The 24,705-nt window shown below is 48.9% G+C and overlaps 1 protein-coding gene across 1 annotated transcript in view; it reads left to right on the top strand.

Moving 5' to 3' along the window:
• The first annotated feature begins 7,627 nt into the window (after positions 1 to 7,627).
• Positions 7,628 to 24,705, top strand: part of KIAA1755 (KIAA1755 ortholog) — a 32,799-nt gene continuing 15,721 nt past the window's right edge. The window contains exons 1-6 of the mRNA XM_055543340.1: positions 7,628 to 7,700; positions 7,812 to 7,834; positions 14,225 to 14,422; positions 18,750 to 20,094; positions 20,570 to 20,767; positions 23,642 to 23,765. Of these exons, the coding sequence (XP_055399315.1) occupies positions 7,628 to 7,700; positions 7,812 to 7,834; positions 14,225 to 14,422; positions 18,750 to 20,094; positions 20,570 to 20,767; positions 23,642 to 23,765 (1,961 nt within the window). The remainder of the gene's footprint in view (positions 7,701 to 7,811; positions 7,835 to 14,224; positions 14,423 to 18,749; positions 20,095 to 20,569; positions 20,768 to 23,641; positions 23,766 to 24,705) is intronic.

Here is a 24,705-nt window from a genome sequence, read left to right as displayed (position 1 = left end):
ATGTCAATTCTGTTTCCCTGCAAAGCTGGAACTCTAGAACCTCCAACCTACGATCCCCTCAACTTCCAGCAGGATCCTGCCACCTGACATCAACAAGTCTGTTCTCTCCAAAGCTCGAGTCTGGAGTAATGATACCAAAACCATCCAGACTGGCTCCTTCGGGTTGGAGAGGATTTGATTGCTGAATACATACCATCAAGAGATCCCCTGGGCTGGAGCTATTAGAAATAGGGGATTCTTAGTCCTGAATTAACAACGAACAAACAGAAGTCCAGGGATGTAAAGAGACTTGTAAAAGTTATACAAACAAGATGAGATGGCTCCTAGCTTGGGTACTTTCTGCAAAAAGACTGGTTGACTTATGTGGGTTGGGAGATGGGCTGTGAATGCTGCTTGGACTTTGAACTTAAACCCTTACTACTATACTTGTCCGTTTTCATTTCTTTGCTTAGTCCCAACTTCTTTAAGCTTAATATTACCTCAGGGCCTTTATACATGCTGTTCCTTTTGCCTGGAACTCTGATTCTCCCACTCCATCCCCACTCTTCACCTAATTTCTTCCCCTCTTTCAGATCTAGGCTTCTCTCCCCCTTCCTAAACCACCAGCTCTAGGCTGATCCCCCTACTGTGCCCAGCATTAACATTTGTCTGTTTCCTTCTTAGGAGTTCACACACTCAGGTATTACTTTTTTGTGTTTTATGCCTGTCTTTCGCACTAGATTGTACATTACCCAAGGACAGGGGCTCTGTCTTGTTATGGCTCAGTGCATGGTACAATGTTTGATAAAGGAGTGGATGAATCCCAGAGTCACCCAACAAGAATAACTAGCTATCATCTAGTTTCCCAGTCTCCCTCCAAAACTGAAGCGTAGCTGGGAACAGTGGTTTGACCACAGTCACAAAACCGGTCACTATTTGAGAGAAGTAAGACTAGTACTCACAGCCGCTGTCTCCTCTAAGCCTTGAGTTGGGTGGTCCTGGTGAAGCATGGGTGGGCTTCACAGGGGAAAGGCGTTGGGACATATGCTTAATTCTTGCCACCAAATCTAAGAGGCAGGTACTATCGTCACCACTGTCAGATCATCACTACCACCAGCATCATCCCCATCTTACAGATGAGGAAACTGATTTACCAGAGTTCCTGACTTGCTGGAATCCCTCAGCTGGCAAGTAGACGAGGCTCACTTCACCGAGCAACAGGACTGCGCCAGCGCCTCGTTCTGTCAGTCTGTACAATGGGCGCTTCCTGGGGTGGGCGGGGTGCAAGATGACTGAGGCAGGAACTCGGAGGCGGGAGGAGTGAGGAACAGGGCCAGATCAAATTCCCCTTGGCAGCCCGCGGCCCTGGGCCGGGAGGGGGGCGTCTGGTTCTCATCACAGGCGGCGGCGGGCGGGGCGGGGGCAAGGCGCCGGCTCCGAGGGGCCGCCGTCGGCCGCCGGGTCCCACGCGGGGAGCAGCCCCCGCCCCGCCCGTCCCGCCCCTGCGGCCGCCCTCGGTGGTGGCCCGGCCCTCCCCGCCCGCGGCTCTCCCCTTCTGTCTGTCTCCAGTCTCAATCACCGTGCGTCTCTCCTGTACGCCCTCTGTCTCTCTGCCCGAATCCCCGGCTCCCCTCGCAGATGAGGCGGCGTCGGCCCGCTCAGCCAGCTCCAGGGCTAGGCGGAGGGTCTGAGGCCGCATCCGACAGACGGAGGCACCGACGCGCGGACCGGACCCTCTGAGAGTCACCCGGGAGAGGAGCAGCCGTCGCCGCCGCTTGTACCCCGTCACCATGGTAACGCCTGCCAAGGCCTGGACCACCTTGCTCTATCCCCTGTTGATGGGCACAGCCCTAGAGGGGGTGTCCAAGGCAGACTCCTTTTACGTTGAGACCACCTTCAGTTCCTGGCCAGGGGTCTGTGCTTAACTGCCCCCACCAGCAGGGGTGGGGTGGAGGGTGCAGGAACCCATCTCTGGCGATGGCTTCCTCCCTCCTCTCTGGACCTGCTTCTGTCCTTGTGTGAAGTGGATGCATTAAGATTGGATGTTTGGTAAACTCTGATCCTGCACCATCCCACTGCACAGACCAGAGCTGAAACCTAGCTCTGAGCCTTGGACAAACTTGGGGTGGTGTTACATTTCAGACCTGAGGCTGAGGGTCAGATATGTGCTTTGTTGTCACCGTGTTTGGATGGGGAAAGGGCTCAAGTCCCCTCTTAGCCCAGTCGGGCGCCCCAGGGCAAGGTGGGTTAGGGTACCGAGGGGAGAGGAGGGACTTGTTCACCCAGGCTTGGCGTGGTGCTGCTGCTTTGGACTCAGAGAAGCAAAGTCAGGTCTGCCCATTGGTCCAAGAGGAAGTGCTCCCATGGGAACTGGGTGGGGAGGTAGGCCTAGGGCAGTGGGAGAGAGAGAAGGGAGGGTTATACCCCCATGCCATGTCTTTCGGAGCTGGCACCTTGAGGAGGCTGGGGTGCTGTGTGTGTGTGTTTGTGCCAATATCTGGAAACAGAATGAAAGAAAAGCTTGTTTTCAAGGAATCTCAGCCCAGTTTCAGCCAGGAGCCCTGGGCCGGTTCACAGAAGTGGCGGAGATTTGGAAAAGGGCTCCGGGTACAGGCCACAACTTTAATCCCTGACTGTGATGAACGAGGTTGAATCTGTGTCAGTTGAATTTGTGCGCATGCAGACTTCTATACAGACAGGTTCACACATACACACATAGAGCATCCAAACATTCTCACACCACTGAACACACATGCCCTCTCGAACCCGAGCCTTGTATGCCTGCTCTCCCAGGTTGCTAGAATACGAGCATAATCACCTGCATATACACCACAGACATACTGTAAAACCAGACTCCTAAATCCACATACCACAGGGCAGGTGTACACACACGGCGCTCTTGGAGCTGTTTGACAATAGTCATCATAAGTTAATGGCTCTTCACCTCTCACCACAGGCAGGGCTCTGAGCTGGGCAACTTAACATACAGGAGATCATGTAACTCACACCTCCTCTAACAGTAAACCTGCTGTATCTCCACCCCACAGATGGAGACCCAAAGCTCTGGGAACTTAAGTGACTGCCCAGGGTCACTCTATCAGAAAGTAGCAATTAGGAAACCCTGAATTCTGAACTTGCACTGGGTGGTCTTGGCCACCCCAGAGCCACTTTTTCTGGTTTCAGACTTAATGCAGTTATTTGTTTTAGAATCCAGATGCCCTGCTGAGCCGCACACACCTCAGATCAAGGCTCAGACACTGAGTGGCTCCTCTCAAAGGGTGAACAATTCTTTCCTGAATGGGAGTGAGGGATGGATTTTTCTCTTATCTCTGTCTTTAAATATTAAAGGTTGCCACTTGCCCATCTTTTCTGGAGTCAGAGTACTCTAGCTGCTCTGACTTTGGTTTCGAGTTTTCATATTTCATGCTCTCTTCTGCCACAGGGCCTTTGCACAACTGTTCCTGCCAGGTGGAACACCTTCCTCTAAATGAATTCCTATTCATCCTGTGTGTCTCCACCCGATGTCACCTCCTCAGGAAAGTCTTTCCTGATTCCTCTGCCTTTCACTCTAGCATGCTATGTATCTCTACTTCGTGGCACCCAACACAGCTGTAATGTTTGCGGGGTGATTTGATTAATGGCTATTTAGTGTTCTGGGCAGCCCAAGGTCACAGCATCTTATGACAAGGGCTTAGGGCTTATCTAGTCCCACATTTCTGAAATTTCCATATCATTATAATAATTTTTGCGTAACTACTTACTAGATAAGGTATAAAGAAATTATAAAATGTACTACTTATTATTTACTTAATATTTTCTTGAAATCAACTACTTTGTAAGTTAAAAATATATTTAAATAGGAAATCTTATGCCCATGAAAAATCAGTATTCATTGTCATTAATAGAAAGTAACTGTACAAATAAATGCAATGAAAGTGAATATATATTAGAAACTTGTGGCTGGATCAAGTTGGATGTAGATGATTCTAAGCCCAGGACTATTTTCTTTCTGTTAAAAGAAATAGTAGCTAAGTGTCTGAGAGGTGTTCCTGGTATATTGGCACTGAGCTTTCTCTTTGGTCTCATAAAGAGGACTGGGAGAGAATTAGAATAACTTTCTTGCTGTGATTTCACATCAAGTTCATGTCCTCCCCCAATCATCCCATGGGCCACCTGTGATCCCATCCCATGCTTTGAAAAATGCTGGTTGAGTCCAATTCAATTCACTCAACATTGCGAAGTACCTATCTTTGCAATGGTGGGTGGTCCTCCAAAGCACCTACTGTGTGCCAGGCCCTGTATAAGGATCAGGGCCTGGAGATGAGTCAGCCCTGGTCCCTGCCTGGGGGGCTTGCAGTCACTGGGGAAGGCAGACCACTCCCTGGGAATTCTGTGCTGAATGATGAGCAGTGGAGTCCATCACTTTGCCTGGAAGCACACATATCATGAAAAAATTAAAGTTACGGGTCGGGGGAGTTCTTTGGTGGTCCAGTGGTTAGTACTCAGGGCTTTCAGTGCCCTGGGTTCAATCATTGGTCAAGGAACTAAGATTTCCACAAGTGGCCAAAAAAAAAAAAAAAAAGATGCAGGTGGAGCAGGGCTCTGAAGGAAGAGCTCACCCAGTCTGGGGAGGAGCTCGTGGGAGTTCAGGATGTGCTTCCCAAAGTGGGGACCCCACAAAGGGTCCTGGAAGGGGAGACTTCAATGGCACTTAGATGAACATTTCTCGTTTTACAGCTTTTCATCTTAATGAGTGTTGCTGCTGCTGCTAAGTCACTTCAGTCGTGTCCGACTCTGTGCGACCCCATAGACGGCAGCCCACCAGGCTCCCCCATCCCTGGGATTCTCCAGGCAAGAAGCAGGAACACATGATAATAAATACAAATAAATTCAAGTTGAGAATGAATTGACAGAAAGATGAATAGGAAGTACTGGACTGGCCAAAATGTTTGGGAAAACCCAAACAAACTTTTTGGCCAACCCCATAAATAATGGATATTAAAGAAACAATAAATTAGGCTAGGTGAACAGTAAGAAAAACTCATGAATGAGATACATGGGTCATTGGGAAGCCCTGAGCTAGGGTGTATTGTGTGTTAGACATAGGAAGGGGATTCTGGGGAGATTAATGGGCCACTAATGCCAGGCTTGGAGAAGGAAATGGCAACCCACTCCAGTATTCTTGCCTGGAGAATCCCATGGAGGGAGGAGTCTGGTAGGCTACAGTCCACGGGGTTGCAAAGAGTCGGACACGACTGAGCTACTTCACTCACTCAATGCCAGGCTGAGCTGCTCAGGCATTGGGGAGCCTCTCAAGATAGTTGAGCAGTGGAAGGTACAGTTGGGTCTGTGTGTTAGAAAGACCATCGTGGCCAAAGGGGAGCCTAGCCAGGTGGCAGGGAGCCTGAGGAAGAGGCAGAAGAACTGGTAGTTATGTGGGCAGGTTTATATGCTGGCTCTACCATTGACTTGGGCTCAGTTTCTTAATCTGTAAAATGGGAATAAATATACCCATCCCATAGAATTGTTGAGAAGATGAGATAAAAGAATGTATGGAAATTTTTTAGCATAAGACATGCCACAGAAGACTTGCTCAGTAGGAAGAAGCCCTAGTTATAATAGTTATTAACCTTATGTGGTTTGGGTGGGAGATGAACCCCAGGGCAGAGACAAAAGGGCCAGGAGGGAAAGGAACAAACACAGAACTAAGGCCCAGAGAGGTGAACCAAATTGCTCAAGTTCACACAGATGATACACAACAAAGCTAGACTTGAACATGGGTCTGCTGACTCCCACTTGCTTTTTAGTTCACTGCATCTGAGTTGTTTTTCCAGTTTCTGAAAGTTTTTTTTTTTTTTTTTTTAATAAGGAGCCAATTCTCACTCATACTTCCACCCACACAAAACTAAAAAGGATTCAAAGCAGGAGAAGCTTTAGATGGATGTGAGCAATAACTTCCTGGCACCCAGAGCAACAGAACACTGGTTAGATTTTCCTGCCTGGAGGAGTTCAAGGGGTGGGTCCCAGGTAGTTGAGCCTGGTGGTCACAGCTTGATACCCACCAGGCTGCATCAGGCTCATAGATGTATTTGGTTTGGCCAAACTTTAAAATATTGGGAGGTTTTACTAAAATGTCAGTGGACCTGGCAATGCTGGGCAAAGGCAGCACTGGGCTGGAGCTGAGGAAATGGGGCATGTGCCCCAGGAGCCACAGCTCCCTACTGCTTCCCTGATTCTGAGGCCCACCATAAGGGGTCACTCACCAAAGGGCTAGAGGGGTTATTTTCTCACACAGAGACCAATTCTGTCTTCCATGTCAACTCTAAGGCCTCTGTAGGCATTTGCATCTGTGGCTGCTGGTTTAGACCTTCCCTGGACCTGAGTAAGAAAATGGATGAGACAGACCTTTATAAACTTTCTCACTACCTGTGGGCTAACTGATCTCACTGGGGAACCACATCCCGGCTCCAATCCTTCCTGGACCTGATTATACCTTGAATTCTAGAAAGGCCCCACTTGGAACGGCCTTGGAGATAGATAAGCCCAATGCCTCCATTTTACAGATGGGGAAACTGAAGCCAAGATGACTCAGTCAGTCAATGGTGCAATCTCATCTTCCCTTGGCATTTCTGCTGCAGAGGAGAGTAGGGGTTGAAGGTCGTAGCCTGAGGATACTGCTTACCTCAACTTTCCTCCACCCTCTCTTTTCCCAAGCTTGGAGGTGTCGATACTAGGTGATGCTAAAATCTGTGCCTGTTGGACCAAATGAGTAAAGCTGGACCTTTAAGAGTTCAGCCCACCTCTCAAAAGGCCCAGATAACCACATCTGGTGAGACCATTTAAAAAGGGAACCAGACTTAAAAACACACACATACACAATCACACTTTTATATCCCCACCCCCCAATTATAAAATCTCTACAGGCTGGTTACAGAGTGTTCGGAAAATCCAGCGACTGAGGAGGAAAATTAAAACTGCGATTTACAAGCCCCTGCCCCTCACAGCCCTCAGGGGTAACTACAGTTAACACTTTATTTCATGGCCTCTCAGCTTACACACATTTTTACACAGTGGAGATCACACTGCATGGGAATTTTTCTTTAAAAAAATTCCAATAGTCACAAGAATACTTACCGCTGGAATAGGAATGTGGTCTGGGTGGGGGCCTCTTTCTTGCGGGGAGGGGCATGGAAATCTTGACCTTTCGATTCGGGTAGTGGTTCCAGGGGTATGTACAGAGCTAAAAATGCGTCAACCTGTGCCTTTTATGTTGTGTTAGTCGTTCAGTCATTTCTTACTCTTTGCGCCCCAGCAGGCTCCTTTGTCCATGGAATTCTCCAGACAAGCATACTGGAGTGGGTTGCCATTCCCTTCTCCAGGGGATCTTCCCAACTGAGGAATCGAACCCAGATCTCCTTCATTGTGGGCAGATTCTTTACTGTCAGAGCCACCAGGGAAGCCCGTGCACTTTCTATTTGCTTATTTACTTGATAAAGACAAGACTTAAGATTACAATAATAATAGAGGCTCTTTGCAAAGACATTGATCAGAAATTTACAAACACCCATACTCCCTGCTCCTCTTATGCCCAGACAAGATTGCCGGGAACAGACACTCTTCTCTGTCCTTTGGCATCATACAAGGTACCATGGGTCATTCCAGAAGGTCTGTGAGCATCGTACAGGTGCCAGCCTTGCGGGCCGATCTGGCCAGCCCCATCGGTATTTCCATTTCTGGCACTGGGTCATAGGGGAGGGGGCTGGAGGGCTACAGACGGGCTCTGGGCTGTGACACCCTCTTCTTTCTCAGCTTCAGGCTGTCTCCTGCCTCAGATTCTGTCGAGGAGCAGTTAAAGGTGCAGCCAGGCTGTGCTCACAGGGGAGGAATGGAAACATGTTGATTAAGTTTCACGGAAATCATTTTGAGGGGCCCACGTCTAGCCGACGGTGTTTGGGTTCCTGTGGTCCCAGGCTGGGCTGCTCGGTTGATTTTGAGTGGAGAGTGGCCAATTTTCCTCTCTGCAGCCGCCTGGGCCCCGTCACTGTGTGCTTCCCCCAATACTTGGACAGCTTATGAGCCCCTGGGGTTCAGGCCTGTAGCAGGTAGTGCTCTGGCCAAGAGCTCAGAGTCATGTTAACTTGGAACATTCTTCCTTTTTACTGGCTGCTCCATATATGGTTAGAGTGTGCGGCCAGCTGAGGCAATGTGTAAAAGCCAAGGCCTCCCAGGCTACAAGCCTCTGACCGTGAGAGGTAAACAGAGTCTTTAGGCCCCACTCGAAACAGGGCAGGACAGACAGCTGGGAAGGGCGCCCCCAAGTCTGGTGGCTGTTGGGGGCCCCAAGGCAGACTCCCAGTGATGAGGCAGAGGGTGGATTTGACCCTCCCAGACCTGGGTTGGATCCTGGCTTTTTCTCCCCTTCTCTGTGACCTTGGGCCAGATCAACCTCAGTTTCTTTATCTGCAAAATGGGATCTTCCTATTTTGCCCCTAGGATGGTTGTGTGTGGCCAAGCAATGTGAGTAGAGAGTGTGGTTCACAGTAGGTGCCTGGAAACTGTTGTTAGTATGGGGGTGACCCTTGTGGATTCGGGAAGGGACCAGATGTCTTCATACAGAGGCCAGGACTTGAGCTTTGTTCGACAGAATGAGTAAAAATAAATAACAATTAATAACAGTAACAACAACAGCAACAACTTTTACTTTTCTTATGACTTCCTACATCTCTTATCTCCTTCTATGTCCAGAATAGTCATCTGAGCAAGACAGGCAGGGGACTAGAATTCATATTTACAGATGGGGAACTGAGGCTCATCATTTTTTCCCCCCAGACATTGGGATGCAGACTGTAGTTGAGTCACAGGTGGTCCCAGAGTGAAACTAAGTAACGTGGAATAGTGTGGTTAGAGTCTGTCTCTTTCAAACTCTCCTCTGATCTGAGCACCCAGGGAGTAAGCCTCCCTCTGTGAAAAGATGTCTTTAACACCTTTCTAGAGTGTGGTGATCTCCTTTGGGAAGAAAGAGATGTCCTGACCTTTAGGAAGTCACCAAATGTCCCTAGAATTTAATGGCAGTATTTCTTTTCATTGTTTACTGTTTGTTTTCAATATTTTTAAAAAATATAGTTGACTTACAATGTTATGTTAATTTCTGCTGTGCAGCAGGGTGATTCAGTTATACATATATACACACTTCTTATTATTTTCCATTATGATTTACCAGAGGATATTTTTTAAAGCAAACACTGCTTTCTTAGAAGTTTATTTACTATTTTTATTTTTGGTTGTACTGGGTCTTTGTTGCTGTGCACAGCCTTTCTCTAGTTGTGCAAGCAGGGAAGGGGCTCCTGTTTGGCTGTGGCTTCTCACTGTCGTGGCCTCTCTTCTCTACTTCGTGTTCTCGTGGCTACGGGCTTCAGTATTGCTGCATGTGGGCTCAGGAGTTGAGGTGCAGGGGCTTAATTGCCTCATGGCATGTGGGATCTTCCTGGACCAGGGATTGAACCCATGTCTTCTGGGTTGGCAGGTGGATTCTTAACCACTGGACCACCAGGAAGTCCTACCATAGGCTACTGAATATAGGTCTCTCTGCTATACAGCAGGACCTTGCTGTTTATCCACTACCTTTTGTTTTTTTTTTTTAATTAAATTTTACTGAAGTATAGTTGCTTTGCAAATTCATTACTCTTTCTTTTAAAAATAGTTTATTTTTATGGAAATTGAATAGTAAAAATAGATTTTATATAATAAATGTGTAATTATTTTATAGTTATATATTAAATTATTTGCATAAATATACACTTACAGAGGGGCTTCTCCAATGGTTCAGTTGTAAAGAATCTACCTGCAATGCAGGAGACATGGGTTTGAGGTCTCAATCCCTGGGTTGAGAAGATTCCCTGGAGGGGGGCATGGCAACCCACTCCGGGAGTCTTGCCTGGACAATCACATGGACAGAGGAGCCTGGCAGGCTACAGTCCATAGGTCACAAAGAGCTGGACATGACCGAAGCAACTGAGCACACAGTTACATGAGATATACATATATATAGCTATTATAATAATACATGCGAATATACTTATGAATAAATATAAACGAATATATATTTAAATACATTAAAAAAATAAGTATCAGTTCAGCTGCTCAGTCGTGTCCGACTCTTTGCAACCCCATGAATCGCAGCACGCCAGGCCTCCCTGTCCATCACCAACTCCCGGAGTTTACCCAAACTTATGTCCATCAAGTCGGTGGTGCCATCCAGCCATCTCACCCTCTGTCGTCCCCTTCTCCTCCTGCCCCCAATCCCTCACATCAATAAAATAATATAAAAACTACCCAATGCATCTTTGGTTTATTTTTGGAGTTACATTCTAGTTAGGCCAATTTATATTGATTTTTCCATTTAAAGTAGTGATATAATAATAATTGTAACCTGACTACAAAAAAAGCAGTGATGGCTGTTGTTTAAAGCACTTACTAAGTGCTAGACTTTGGCAGAGAATCTACATGTACTCTCTCACTTAACCTGTCTCAACTCTTTAACGCAGGTAGGATGATAGTCTCCAGCTTTAAAGATGAGGAAATTGAAGCAAAGAGAGTTAAGTAACTTGCCAGGTCACATGACCAATAAATGGCAGAGCCAGACAAACCAACAAAGGTCCAACACAGCTGAAAATAATAAATAAATGAATTTTTTAAAAAGATGCAATTATGTATGTATGTTTTTAAGAAGTAATAAGTGGAGGGACTTCCCTGGCGGTCCAGTGGTTAAGCCTTTACGCTTCCATGGCAGGGAGTGTGCGTTCCTTCCCTTGTCTGGGAACTAGGATCCTGAAGCGTGACCAAGAGATTAAAAAAAAAAAAGTGAGTGGATTTGAAGAAAAGTAGTAAATGATGATAGTACAAAAGGCATTAAAAAGAAAAGGTATTCAGATATGCTAACATTCATGAAGATGACAATAAATGATTAAATTTCCAAAAACAAAACAAAATATAGCTAGCCCAACTCCATGTGCCCACGAGGAACGAGGCCCAGCAAGGGAAGTGCCTACTCCAGGCAGCACAGCGGAGTAGGACCTAGGAGAGGGGAGGGACGGGTGGCGGCCTGACTTAGGGTGTCTGTGTGTTCATGGGTGTCAGACAGGGTCCCCCAACTTCCTGTCCCCACTGCTGGTCTCAGGATTAGATGGCCAGGGAGGAGAGGTGGTATTGGGATTACTGGGTGTTGGCCAGGGGAGGCATTGAGAGAGGTCACCAGGCCAGATGAGCTTTTCCTTGTTCTTCGAAATCAAACCCCATCCCCATGCTAGTGTGAAAATAGCCCCTCCTGGGCTTGTGCACTGCTGTGTGTGGGTGTGTGTCCCCTCTGAGCTTCCTGATGTCGTGCCAGGATCCTCTTTCCTTCAGAATGGGGGCTGTAGACATTCTTTCATTCGTTCTACAGAGAGCAGTAGAGGGCCTCCCTTGCGCTCAGCTCTGTGGGTGCTGGGGACCCAGCAGTGGCCCTGACACTTGTCTAAATGCCCTGGGCTAGCATCCCTTGCTTTATAGCCTCCTGGCATTGGAATCTTTCTGGGATGGAGAAATGCATTCTTCCTTCTCCTCAAAGTCTCTATTTTATTTCCCTATCTCCAGGGACCTCATTTAGAAAAATGATTTTTCTGCCCTAGATAGGCCTTCTTTATGTTGCAGTCTTATTTATTCTCATTTTCCTTTACATCCCTCAGCAACAGATGGACTCATAACAGGCACCCAATCTGGGGCAACCAGAAGGGCTTTAATCAGGCTTTTTAAGAGCTGAAAATCACAACCCATGGATCCTATTACCATACCTGGTTGGGAACCTCTGGCCTTGTCCCACTTGCCCATTTTACAGGTGGAAAAGCTGTGATTCAGAGAGGGACACTTTTTTCATCCCTCCACATTTACTATGCGCCCGTTTTATGCCAGGAACGAAGACCCTAGATGAATAGGAGCCAGTGCTGGCTGTGTTAGTTTCTGTTGCTGCTGAAATAAAGGACCACAAGTCTAGTAGCTTACAGCAACATGAATTTGTTCTCTTGCATCTCTACAGATCAGCAGGTCCAACTCATTGGGCTCACATCAAGGTGTTGATGGGCTGCATTCTTTTCTGGAGACTCTCAGCGAGAATCTGTTCGCCTTTCCCAGACTCTTGGAGCCGCCCACATTCCTTGGCTCTGCCTCCATTTTCAAAGCCAGCAGCATATCCTCTCTCGGATGCTTCTTCCACGGTCACATTTCCTCCTGAAATGTGCCTCTTCTGCATTCTCTTCTACTTTTGAGGATGCTTGTTACTGATTGGGTCCACTTGAATAATCCAAAATAATCTCCCTATTTTAAATCCAGCTGATTAGCAACTTTTATTCCATCTGCAATTTTAGTTCCTCTTTGCCACGTAAGGGGATTTAGTGACAGGTTCCACAGATTAGAATGTGGGCATTTGGGGGCGGGGGGCATTATTCTGAATACAACTCCTGTCCTCAGGGAGCCTGGGGTCCACCAAGGGAGACAAAATCAGTGTGGCATTCGCCATGGAAGCTGAGAAAAGGGGACACTTGACCCAGCTGGGATGGGAGCGGGAAGTCAGAGAAAGTCTGGAAGAGATGATGGACCGGCTGGGATGTTGCATATGAGAAGGAGTTAGTTTAGTGAGCATGGAGGTGGGCGGCATCCCTGGAAGAAGGAACAGCATGTGCGAAGCCTGAAAGTGAGAAAGAGAGTGCTGTGTCCTTGTGGCAGAAGCCTGGGGAGAATAGTGAGGCTGGAGGCCAGTCTAGCTGCTTTCTGAAGCCAGTGAGAAACCTGTGAGCAGGTTTTGAGCAGGAGACTTGGAAGGCCAGGTTTGCATTTTAAAAAAAATTATTTATTTGGCTGTGCTGGGTCTTAATCGTGGCACATGGGATCTTCGATCATCATTGTGGCATGCAAGATCGTTGATGGTGGTGCTGGTCGCTCAGACGTGTCCGGCTGTTTATGACCCCATGGACTGTAGCCCCCCAGGCTCCTCTGTCCATGGAATTCTGCAGGCAAGAATACTGCAGTAGGTTGCCATGCCCTTCTCCAGGGGATCTTCCTGATCCAGGGATCCAACCCAGGTCTCCCACATTACAGGCAGATTCTTTACTGTTTGAGCTACCTGGGAAGCGAGATTGTTAGTTGCGGCATGTAGGATCCAGTTCTCCGATCAAGAATCAAACCCAGGCCCCTTGCATTGGGAGTGTGGAATCTTAGCCACTGGACCACCAGGAAAATCCCCCAGGTTTGCATTTAAAGAAGATCACCCTGGGGTTCTGTTGGAGAAATGGCTGGGAGGAGACTAGAGATGGGAAACCAGAGACGATGTGATTCAGTAGAAGAAGTGATGGGGACCTGGATCAAGGCAAGGAAGGGGAACAGAGCAAAGGGAGTGGGTTGGTGAGCTGTTGGAGATGAGAAGACTATAGGATACAGTTGACAGTTGCCTGTGGGCAGGAGAGGCAGGAGGAAGGGGCAAGATGATGAGCAGATTTCTGGTTTAGGAGTCTGACTGGATGAGGGGGCCAATCACTAAGGTAGGGTTGTGGAGAAGGAGTAGGCTTAGGAGGGTATGTGTTGATGGTCTGTTCCCAAGAAACACCTAGGGAAGGCATCCTTGATATATGAACATGGGCGCTTGTATCAATTATACCAACTTGTATCAGTTGGTTATAGCTGTGTAACAAACCACCCCAAACAAGTAGTATAAAACAGCAACCACTTATTATCACTCATGTATCCACATATAGCTAGGGCTTGCCTGATCCAGGCTGGGCTTTGCTGGTGGCTCACCTTCAAACTGCAGGTCTGCAGGTCAGCTAAGTGGCCAGATTTGGGATTGCTGACCACCCCTTTCCTTCTGGCCCTGACCTGAATGCCTTCCCTTATTCTTCTACTCTACCTTGGAAGGGCAGATGACAACCAAGCAAAGAACTGCAGGAGGTGAGGGAATCAGGATGTCTTAAGGAGGAGCATTCTAGGCAGAGGCAACAGCCAGTGCAAAGGCCCTGAGGTGAGATTTTGCCTAGTGTTTGAAGAACAGGAAGAAAAGCAGTGTGGCTGGAGGGGGTGTGTGAGTGGGAAGGGGTAGCAGAGGAAGTCAGAGTTAGCCAGGACCTTAGTCATATGGGGCCAGGAAGGTCCTGGGAAGTGGCCACTACTCTTATTATTATTGCTGCTATCACCTTTCATCCTCTTCTCCTGTCCCCCACAGGACCCCCCATCCCTGGATGCAGCCATCCAGCATGCCCTGGCGGGCCTCTATCCCCCTTTTGAGGCAACAGCACCTACCATCCTGGGTCAGGTGTTCCGTCTCCTGGATTCTGACTTCCAGGGCGATGGACTGAACTTCCTCCTGGATTTCCTGATCCCTGCCAAGCGCCTGTGTGAACAAGTGCGTGAAGCAGCCTGTGTAAGTTGAAAGGGATCTGGGGACAGGGTACAAGCTCTCCCAGAAGGGCTGGAGGTGAGCAGAGAAGGAAATGGGCTGGTGTGTGTCTTGTTGAAGAGCATGAACTGAGGATGTGGGATGGTTTTCGGGTGCTAAGCCCCATAGTTGGACAGGAAGGTCCCTTAGGCCTTTACCCTCTGACATCTAGGAGTCAATCACATTTGCACTTTAAATAACAAGGAGGGAGGCCTGGGTAAAGCATCCGTGTGGATTCTCTTGCCCCTGGGAATTGATACTGTGGATATCATCTGGCTATCTTGACTGAAGTGGGAAAGCTTCAGTGGAAATAGTAGAGAATGTCCAAGACCTTCCTTGGAGCCCTTGTGGCATCAGAACTCTTACTTTCCTCCCTGGATGATGAATGAACGAAAACCAACTTTGATCGATTAATAGGGACTGCCTAGAGCACCTGGTTGGAGAAGGCAGTGGGACCCCACTCCAGTACTCTTGCCTGGAAAATCCTGTGGACGGCGGAGCCTGGTAGGCTGCAGTCCATGGGGTCGCTAAGAGTCGGACACGACTGAGCGACTTCCCTTTAACTTTCCACTTTCACGCATTGGAGAAGGAAATGGAAACCCACTCCAGTACTCTTGCCTGGAGAATCCCAGGGACAGGGGAGCCTGGTGGGCTTCCATCTATGGGGTCGCACAGAGTCAGACACAACTGAAGCGACTTAGCAGCAGCAGCAGCAGAGCACCTGGTTGGCTCAGTAAGAAGGAATTCTATGAGTGGTTAATTATGTCTTCCATGTTTAAGGATGCAATAGAGATACTAGTGCTTGTCTGACTCTTTGTGACCCCATGGACTGTAGCCTGCCAGGCTCCTCTATCCATGGGATTCTCCAGTCAAGAATACTGGAGTGAGTTGTCATTTCCTCCTCCAGGAGATCTTCCTGACCTAGGAATCGAACCCATGCCTCCTGCACTGGCAGGCAGATTCTTTGCTACTAAGCCACCTGGAAAGTCAATGAGACTCCTTCAAACCCAGATCTCAGGGAGCCCTCTCCTGAGGCAAAGTGGAAAGAAAAGTGTTTTAGGCAGAACTCATTGGCTGCAAATGACAAATCCTTACTTAGGTCAGGACAAGGTGATCCCGGCATGAGTCTGAGGTGATCCACTAATCAGACCCCTTCAGGACTCTGTTTCTTGTCTCTGCTTCTCCTGCTTGTCAGGATCATTCTTACAAACTAGGTGTTTCCTCAAGGGTGGAGCCCAGGGCAGCACCAGGATCAAACCCTACTCTGAAGAAGAAAATGAACTCTGCCCCATCAGTTGCAGATAGAAAATCACAAGGGAGGATCCTGATTGGCTGGGCTTGAGTCTTGCATCCGTGCTTGGACCAGTCATTGAGACAAGGGGAATGAGGTACCAGGATTGGCCAGGTTTGGATTCTGTGTCTATCCTTGGACCAATTATTGCAGCCAGAGGAATGGATATGAGGACTTTGCAGACTTGAATCGTATACCTCCCTCTGTGCTCAGAGGGTGGAGATTGTTTTAAGAAAAGGGTGGGGAGAGGCCTTTGGAGACGAAAAGCTTCATGGAACTTACCCACATCCTTCAGAGTTGCTGATTCTGCTCTGCCCTTCTGTTATTCAATGCCTACCCCTAACTGCTCTAGCCTCAAAATTGCTAAGAGCATCTTAGGTCCTACTAGCCTTTCCTGAGTTGCTCATATCTGTCAGGGACCTGGCATATCAGGAACAGAAATAAATGAAGGAATTATGTGCATCATTTCAGTGATAGAAAAAAATCGAATGCAGCAGCTAAAAGTTCAGGCTTAGGAGGCTAGAATAAGAGATGGTTGGAACTGGAAGGAAATAGGTCATTTCATTCTAGGTGCTTAGCACGGTGCCTAGCACATAGAAATAGCTCCATACACATTCACTGTTCTTGGACGAGAAGAAAGTGTCTCGCTGAAACATTGCAGCCAATTGCCACATATCCATGTTGACATTATTTAAGCTGTATCCTTCCCATCCTTCCCTTGTGGCTCAGTAGTAAAGAATCCGCCTGCCAATGTAGGAGACACAGGTTCGATCCCTGTGTCGGGAATCTCTCTTGGAGGAAGAAAAGGCAACCCACTCCAGTATTCTTGCCTGAAAAATCCCATGGGCAGAGGAGCCTGGTGGGCTACAATCCATGGGTTGCAAAAAGTCGAATACGACTGAGCCACTGAGCACGCACACAATGGCTCCCCATCTTTATTTCTTCTCCCTAACAAGCTATACATCTACCAGCTTCTTTTATTTGGCCATTAAAAACTGAACTTGCACTGTTCCTTTCCCCATTTCTTCTAGAGGCAAAAATCACAATAGTTAGATTTTTTATATTTTAAATTATGGACACCTTTAATTGTAATTATAGGTGAATTTGTGTCACCACGGAGCAGGGAGTGGTGGCATGGAATTAATGTATGCCCCCAGGGGGTCAGGTGCCCAAGGTTCAAATCCAGCCTCCATCACTGTGAAGTTGGGGGATCCGTGTCCCCCCTCTGAACTTCAGTTTCCTCATGAGGAAAGCAGGCATGTTAATAACACAGGATGTATGTACCTCGCTGAGATGATACACACAGCTTAGCACAGAACTTGGCATGAGGAAATTGCTCAGTAGCTGCTGGCTGTTACTTTACCACTGTCTCCTTTCTCCCTGTGAACTAAGAATGCTCCGGCCTCAAAGTCTTTCTTTGTAACCACCAGCACCCAGACAGACAGCCACAATCAATGAAGCCTAGGGAGACTGGAGACAAACATATGGCTGATTCTAAATGTGAACACAAGTCCTCCTTTTGCTGCTTTTCAGCTGTGTGATGACGAGGCTTTTTTTTTTTACTATCTCTCTGAGCCTCGATTTTCTCATCTGTAAAGTGGGAATGATAGTTCCTGAACTGCCTGCACTCCTGAAATACTGTGAGTCAAATAAGATGATCATAACAGTCATTTCTATGGTGATTTGCTATTTGCAAAATACCACTCGGCTGTTTCATCTCATTCACTGAGAAGTGGCGGGAGGGGGAAAGATGCTGTAAACAGCAGAGGACTATATGAAGAGGGTGAAATAACGCACAGACTTGTGGTTTATGGATAGAAAGTTTCTTGGAGACAGCCAAATCTGTCGTGTAACTGAAATGAACTGGCTTATCAACAAGGCAGGTACAGGTATGGTCAGATCTCATCATTCCCCCAATTCATAATTCCAGAAAACACCTGCTTGATTCACAGGAAGTTCAGTGTCATTCTCTGAAAGTCTCCCATACACTCATCCAAATTACATGAGATTATTGGAGCTTATTCGATCTGCGGGAATCAGACTCTTTCCCAAAAGTCAGGAAGAGAAAGACCTGTTTTCAGTTTGGCGGAGCTGTTGTTTCTGTTGATGCCACTTGGTGTCACTGTTGAACACTGGGCCCGCACAGCGCCAACTAAGTGACTGAGCATGCACGAACATCTACTCATTATATTTTATGCATTTTTTTTTTAAAAACATTCATGTATTTATGATCTCACTTAATCCTCGTACCAACCCAATAATACCAATGTGTGTATTGGTATCTGAGCTCAGTCACTCAGTTGTGTCTGATTCTTTGTGACTCCCTGGATTGCAGCCAGCCAAGCTCCTCCATCCATGAGATTTTTCCAGGCAAGAGTGCCTGAGTGGGTTGCCATTTCCTCCTCCAGGGGATCTTCCTGACCCGGGAATTGAACCTGCATCTCCTGCATTGGCAGGGGGATTCTTTACCACATGGGAAAGTCCTAATAATACCAATACGTATCATTATTCCTATTTGCAAATAGGGAAGCTGAGGCTCAAAGAAATTATGTCATTTGCACAAGTTAGCAATTCAGACCTTGGAACCCATGTCTCCCTGGCCCTAAAGTGGAGGGTTCAACTTGAACTGGGTTGAGAGGAGTTTTGATAGTTGGAAAGGAGAAGGCAGCCAGCAGGACAATCCTCATGGAAAAGGCTCTTGCTAACTGGTGCCTGGCACTCAGAGCTTTTCTCCCTTGGCCCAGTAGGTGAGCAAGTATTGGTATTTTCAAAGTCAGGGCCAGGACTAGGGGGAGCAAGAGGCATGGAAGGCCCAATGTTTAAGGAGGCACTCCTCTCGGGGCTGTGTGACTTGCAGGATGCTGAGAGCGGGGCCTCCTTGGATGCTGTGTCCTAGGCACCTTTCTTGCCTCACCTGAGTCCTCGACCTGTTCAATGTTCCTTCTGGGAGAGGGAAGGAAGAAACCCGTGGGCGGGGCTTTCAGAGCCCGATTCTCTGATGCTGTCTCCTCCTCTTTGCAGGCCCCCTACTCACACCGCCTCTTCCTGCACGAGGGCTGGCCGCTGTGCCTGCGGGATGAGGTTGTGGTCCACCTGGCACCCCTGAATCCCCTCTTACTGCGCCAAGGTGACTTCTACCTCCAAGTCGAGCCCCGGGAGGAGCAGTCCGTCTGCCTCACGATCAAGTGCCTCTCTGTGGACCTCCGCACAGTAGACACGAAGCCTGTCGCTGAGTCGTCCTATCCTTTGCTTTTCACCCAAGCCTGGCTGGAGGCCATCAACAGTGACTCTGAGGGCAGTCCCCTACACAACTGCCTGGTAGCTTCAGAAGATGGCATGGCCCCTGTGCCCTGGACCAAGATAACCAGCCCAGAGTTTGTGGATGACAGACCCCCAGCAGTGCATCTCCTCTCCCCAGCCTGGGGGTCCCTTCAGTTAGAGGCACTGGATTTGAGCAGCTCTCAAGAGCTGCACCAGGCCAACTGCCCAGACAGGCAGGTGCTGCTTGTCCGGAGTTTGGGCAAGGGCAGGACACACAGGAACAAGTACCCAGGACTCATCAAGGTGGAGCAAGCTGGACCTGGGGAGGTGGGCTTCAGGGTGGACAGTGTGGCCAGCCAGGACCTGGAGGGAGAGTATGTGGCTCTTCTGGACTTTTCCCAAGAGAGCAGAGAAGGGTCTCCCAGTAAAGAGGTGGCGACGCCCAATGGGTGTCCTTTGGGGGCACCAGAAGAGCTATCTGGAACCAAGGAAATCCCTTTCTCTCAAAGGATGCTTCCTCTGTCAGGGGCCAATGGAGAGCCTTCCTTGGAAAAATGGGCTTGTGAGAAGCCTGAAAGCTTGGGGGAGAAACCCTGTGTTTGGGGCTTGAGGAGAAAGGCTAATGATAAAGTCCCTACCCAAGACTCAGAACACCAGCCCCGAGAGCCATACCTCAGCATCTTTGTAAACCCACTGCATTGTGCGTCTGGCCTCGGGACAGGTGGCTCAGAAGAGCCACCCGCCTCCAAGACACAGGGCATTCAGGGAAACTCAGAGAACATGGTCCAGCTCAAGCCAGGACCAAAACAAGCATCCTCTCCCCGGCTCTGCCCAGCTTCTCCTCTTGATGCTCCAGCCTCCAAAACCAAGATGGAAGAGAGGACCAAACAGGACAATAGGAGACTTGCCAAACCTGTGACCAACCCTGGTCGAAACACTTCCTCTTCCGGGTCGCCCACTCCTGGGCTCAAATTCTCATTCTTAAAGGGGCAGAGGCAAGCCCCTGTGGCCCCAGAGAAAGCCTCACTCCAGCATGATGGGCCCTGGAAAGTCTTGTGTTCACTCTACTCACCCAAACCCAACCGAGCCAAGTGCTTAGGGAAAGGTAAGATGCCTGCATGCTCAGCTGGAGAGGGCTGTTCTCTGGATGTGATCAGGTGACAAGGTGGTGTAGGATGTCAGGGATGAGATTCATCTGGGCTGGGTCCATCTCAGGGGCTTAGAGCATGGGGTGGCATGTCAAGAAGCTTAAGGTCTCTTGAGCCTGTAATTGAGCAAGATTCTGTGGTTGTGTTGAGACAGCCTAAGTCTATACCCCAGCTTGGCCATAAACTGTGGGTGACCATGATCAATGACTTAACCTCTGTAAGGCCAGGTCTCCCTGTCTGTGCAGTGAGGATCTCGTCTGCCTCCTCGAGTTGTTTTGAGGTTCAAAGACAACACCAGTAGTAAGGAGCTCAGCACAATGCCTGCCACATAGGAGATCGATATTGTAAGCGCTTATCGTTAGGCAGAATGTGAGAAAACATTTTCCCTGGGAAAATCCATCTTCTGCAATATTCTTTGTTGTTTATCCGCAGCTGGAACAACTCAGACTGAAACATCTGGCCTAGACGCTGACTCAGACCCAGTGACTGAGGAAAAGGCTGACTTCCCAGAAGCTTCTGCCGGCCCTCCAGAAAAAAGCCCCGCTCTGGACGAGGACCCCCCAGGACTTGAGCCCAGGATTGGGGCCCTGAGCGTCGAGATATTCCATTCCAGGATAGCATGCCTGCCAGGTCCTCAGGGGCTGTAGGGGCGAGTGGAGGTGAAGGGGAGGGAGCGGTGGGGGTGGGGATGGGGTGGCTGAGAATCTTCAGATGTTGGTGGGTGTGGGGGAGCAGGGAAGGTCCTAGATGCCTGTGTTCTGGACCAGGCCTCCCTGGGACTCAGATTCTTCATCTTTTCAATGAAGGAGGTTAAAGCAGTTTCTAGGTATTCATTCATCCATCTATCCATTCCTCCCTCCCTCCCTCCATCTATCCATCTGTCTTACTTCCAGTGAGGCCATCAAGGTGAATGTCTTAGGTCAGGTTCCCTAGAAGCAAAGCTTAAGACAGGGATCCTTGGGGTGGTGATTTATTTTCCTGAAGGTTGCTTTCAGGGGAAGGGGAGTGAGGGAGGCAGGGCAAGGCAGGGGAGAAGCTAAGCCAGGATATGACCTGATTCTCTGAGGGTGGGGCAGCTCTGGAGCATGAATTACATCACAGAGATTGTTCTATCTTAAGGTCCAGGGGCTGACCTGTTGTACACCTGGATCTGTGAGTCAGCAGCAGCAGGCTGGTCCTGGGATGAGGATGCAAGTGAACCCGTGACCTGGTTCAGCGGAGGGCAATTCTTCAGACAAGGGGACATCTCTGGGCCAATTTACAGCCTGTAACTACAGCCTCTGGGGGATGAGTGCTCTGACCTGATAATGGGGGTCTGATTGGGGTGTCAACGTCATCCAGTACTGAGAGTGTTATCACTCTTGTTTAACATTTTTTCATCTTTGCAATAAAGATTTATTGAGCACCTACTGTGTGTCAGACCCTGGGCTTGGCACTGAGGCTTCAGCAGAGAACCAAGCCTGCTCTCAGGAAGCATATTCTGGGAGTAAATTCAACAGGTTATTACAGTAGATTATTATAATTCACTGTAAAATGTGACTATGTGGCATTACAGGGGACTTTGGGAGGAGTGATGAGGCCCCTGGGGTGCTTGGGGTAGAGGAGAGGTCAGGCAAGACTTCCTGAAGGAAGTAATGTGAAACTCAGTTCTGTAGTATGAGTAGGTGTTATCTGTGTAAAACGGTGGGGATGGTGTTCCAGGCAGAGAGAACAGCATGTGCAGAGTTCTCCAAGCAAGAGAAACCACTGTGCTTTCTGGGAACTGACTGTCCTGCAAGTCTGTTTTATTTCACAGACATCTAAATTTCTGCAGACGTATCCGGGGGGACACCGATCTGTCATTTTGTTTTGTTTTCCTTTTTAAAAATATTTACTTATTTATTTGGCTGCCTCGAGTCTTCGTTCTGGCATGTGGGTTCTTTGTTGTGGGCAACTCTCTAGCTGCAGCACGTGGGCTCAGTAGTTGCAGTGCTGGGGTTTAGTTGCCCATGGCATGTGGGATCTTAGTTCCCCAACCAGGGATCAAGCCCCTGTCCCCTGCATTGGAAGGCAGATTCTTAACCATTGGACCACCAGGGCAGTCCCTGCTCTGTCATTTTAAAACTCCTGGAGGACATTGTCTGTCTTCTTGGTCATCTTTGTTGAAGCTCAAGCTGTTTGTTCCTATATTCATGCTAAGTTGCTTCAGTCGTGTCTGACTCTTTGCGACCCCATGGACTGCAGCCTGCCAGGCCCCTCCGTCCATGGAATTCTCCAGGCAAGAATACTGGAGTGGGTTGCCATGCCCTCCTCCAGGGGATCTTCCCTACCTAGGGATTGAACCTGCGTCTCTTATGTTTCCTGCATTGGCAGATGGGTTCTTTACCACTAGCACCATCTAGGAAGCCCTGTCCCCATGTTAATTGTTCACAAAGTCTCACAATCCTTCTGTGTTCTAGATGGTTGTACCTGTGTGTAAGGCAACACTTGCGAAGGTGGTTAAGGTTGTTGAAGGCTTCATGAGCTACAAAGGGTCTCCCACACTTCCACACCGTGGAGGGTTGTACCTGCACGGAATCGACCGTGCTCACTGAAGGGTGGCCTTGAGTGAGGTGACTCTGGGGGTCAGGGCTGTGAGTCCAGAGTGCAGGACAGGCCCAGTTTCCAGTGGCCAGGGCCTCCTTCCCCCTGCTAGACTTCCCTTCCCCACAGTGTAGACAGACTGTGCTGACCCCCTGGGCCTCAGACTCTTGACCCTTGTGGGGAGCGTGGGGTACACTGTCTGGATTCCTGGAACAGGAAACAGTCTGCGGAGAACTCATGGTTAGATGTCTGCAAGAATAAATAGTGGGACTTCCCTTGCGGTCCAAACTCTGCATGCAGGGGGCACTGGTTCAATCCCTGGTCAGGGAAGATCCCACATGCCGCGTGGTATGGCCAAAAAAAAAAAAAGAGTAAATAGTGAGCTGTCAGCTGTGGAATGCACACTCACCACACGGGGGCTGAGTGAGGACAGAGATAACGGCTGTTACAACTGCTCTTTATGAGGCCCTTGTCTTGTGTTAAATGTTTCTCAGGAACTATTTCATTTAGCCTTTGAAATAGCCTAATCCGCTCAGTATTGTATTCTCCCCATTTAACAGATGAGGAAACTGAGGCTCAGAGACACACTGACTTGTCTAAGGACTCAGAACAAGTCAGTGCAGAACTGGAACTTCAATTCCTGTCTGTGTGACCCCAAAGCTCATTCCGTGAGCTCTATTCTGCCCAAGGTGCCCCAGGCAAGGGGTGCCCAGAGGAGGGTGAGGCTGCCTCCGCATGGAGGATGGTTTTGGGGATGACTTTTCTGAAGAAGTAGTTTTTGAACTGGGTCTTGAGGGATGAATGGGAGTTCAGATGGAGAAGAGAAAGGGCATTCCAGACAGAGGGACCAGTACAGGCAAAGCCTAGAGGCCACAGAGCAGGTTCCTATAGAAGGGGCTCCACCAAAGCGCTCACTGCTCATGTGTGTGCTTTCTCTTCCAGGCGGTCGGGACAGGGCGGGGCGGCCCCTGCTCCTGGTGTCGACCACCAAGGGCCCCTGGGAGGCGCCGTGGTGCACGGCCTCGGAGGTCACCAAGCTGTTTTCTTACCTGTGCACCATCCCCAGGTAAGGGGCTGGGCCAGCCTGACCACCCCATGCCCCCTCGGCCCCTCAGTCCAGAGCCCAGCACCAGGTACCATATGAAGAGACGTCACATCCTCTTGGTCCTGAGCCAGATGATGGGAAGAAAGCAGGACAGACCGAAAGAGCAGGATAGTCCCTGACACTGGGGTGTTCCCAGGCTGGCGGGGGAGATGGATGGTGTGCAAGGAACCAGCCACGGACCAGCAGCTCTCAGGAGTGTTAGCGTGGTGAAGAAAACAGGGATATTGTAGATCAGTGCGGTTCTCAAACTCAACAGGCATCAGAACCATCTGGAGGCCTGTTAAAACAGATGGTTGGGCCCCACCTCCAGAGTTTCTGGTTCAGTTGACTGGTCTGCATAAGACCTGACGATGTGTATTTCTAATAAATTTCCTGGTGATACTGATGTGGGTGGGATGCAAAAACATTTTGAGAGCCTCTGTTGTAAAATGAAGGGCGAGGGGCGGTTAGTTTCAACTGAGAAATCAGGGAAGGCTTCCCCGAGGAAGTGATAATTGAGTTGGTGATGGACAGGGAAGCCTGGCATGCTGCAGTCCATAGGGTCGCAAAGAGTCAGACTGAGAGACTGAACTGAACTGATCTGAATTATAAATATTCGTTGAACAAATGAAGGGAAGGGTGAATGGGTGAAGGAATGAATAAGTGAGAGAGCAAAAGAATGAGTGAGTGATGAGGCTCACTCATCACTGATGATGAGTGATGATCAGGCTTATTTCTACCACCGCCCCTTCCCTCCACCTCCCATAAGACTTCAGGTTGGACTGCCTGGGGAAGAGATTCCATCTTTCCTGAGTTGCAGCGCCCAGGCAGGGGTGGGTGGGGAGGGACTCATGGGACCCTTTGGAACCTCCTCCTCCAACTCCACCCCATGGGAGCCAACGCTGCCACCTGCTGGCCACTG

Source organism: Bubalus kerabau, chromosome 13, assembly GCF_029407905.1.
Source record: "Bubalus kerabau isolate K-KA32 ecotype Philippines breed swamp buffalo chromosome 13, PCC_UOA_SB_1v2, whole genome shotgun sequence".
In the NCBI taxonomy this organism is placed as follows: Eukaryota; Metazoa; Chordata; class Mammalia; order Artiodactyla; family Bovidae; genus Bubalus; species Bubalus kerabau.
This window is presented reverse-complemented; position numbering and strand designations above follow the sequence as displayed.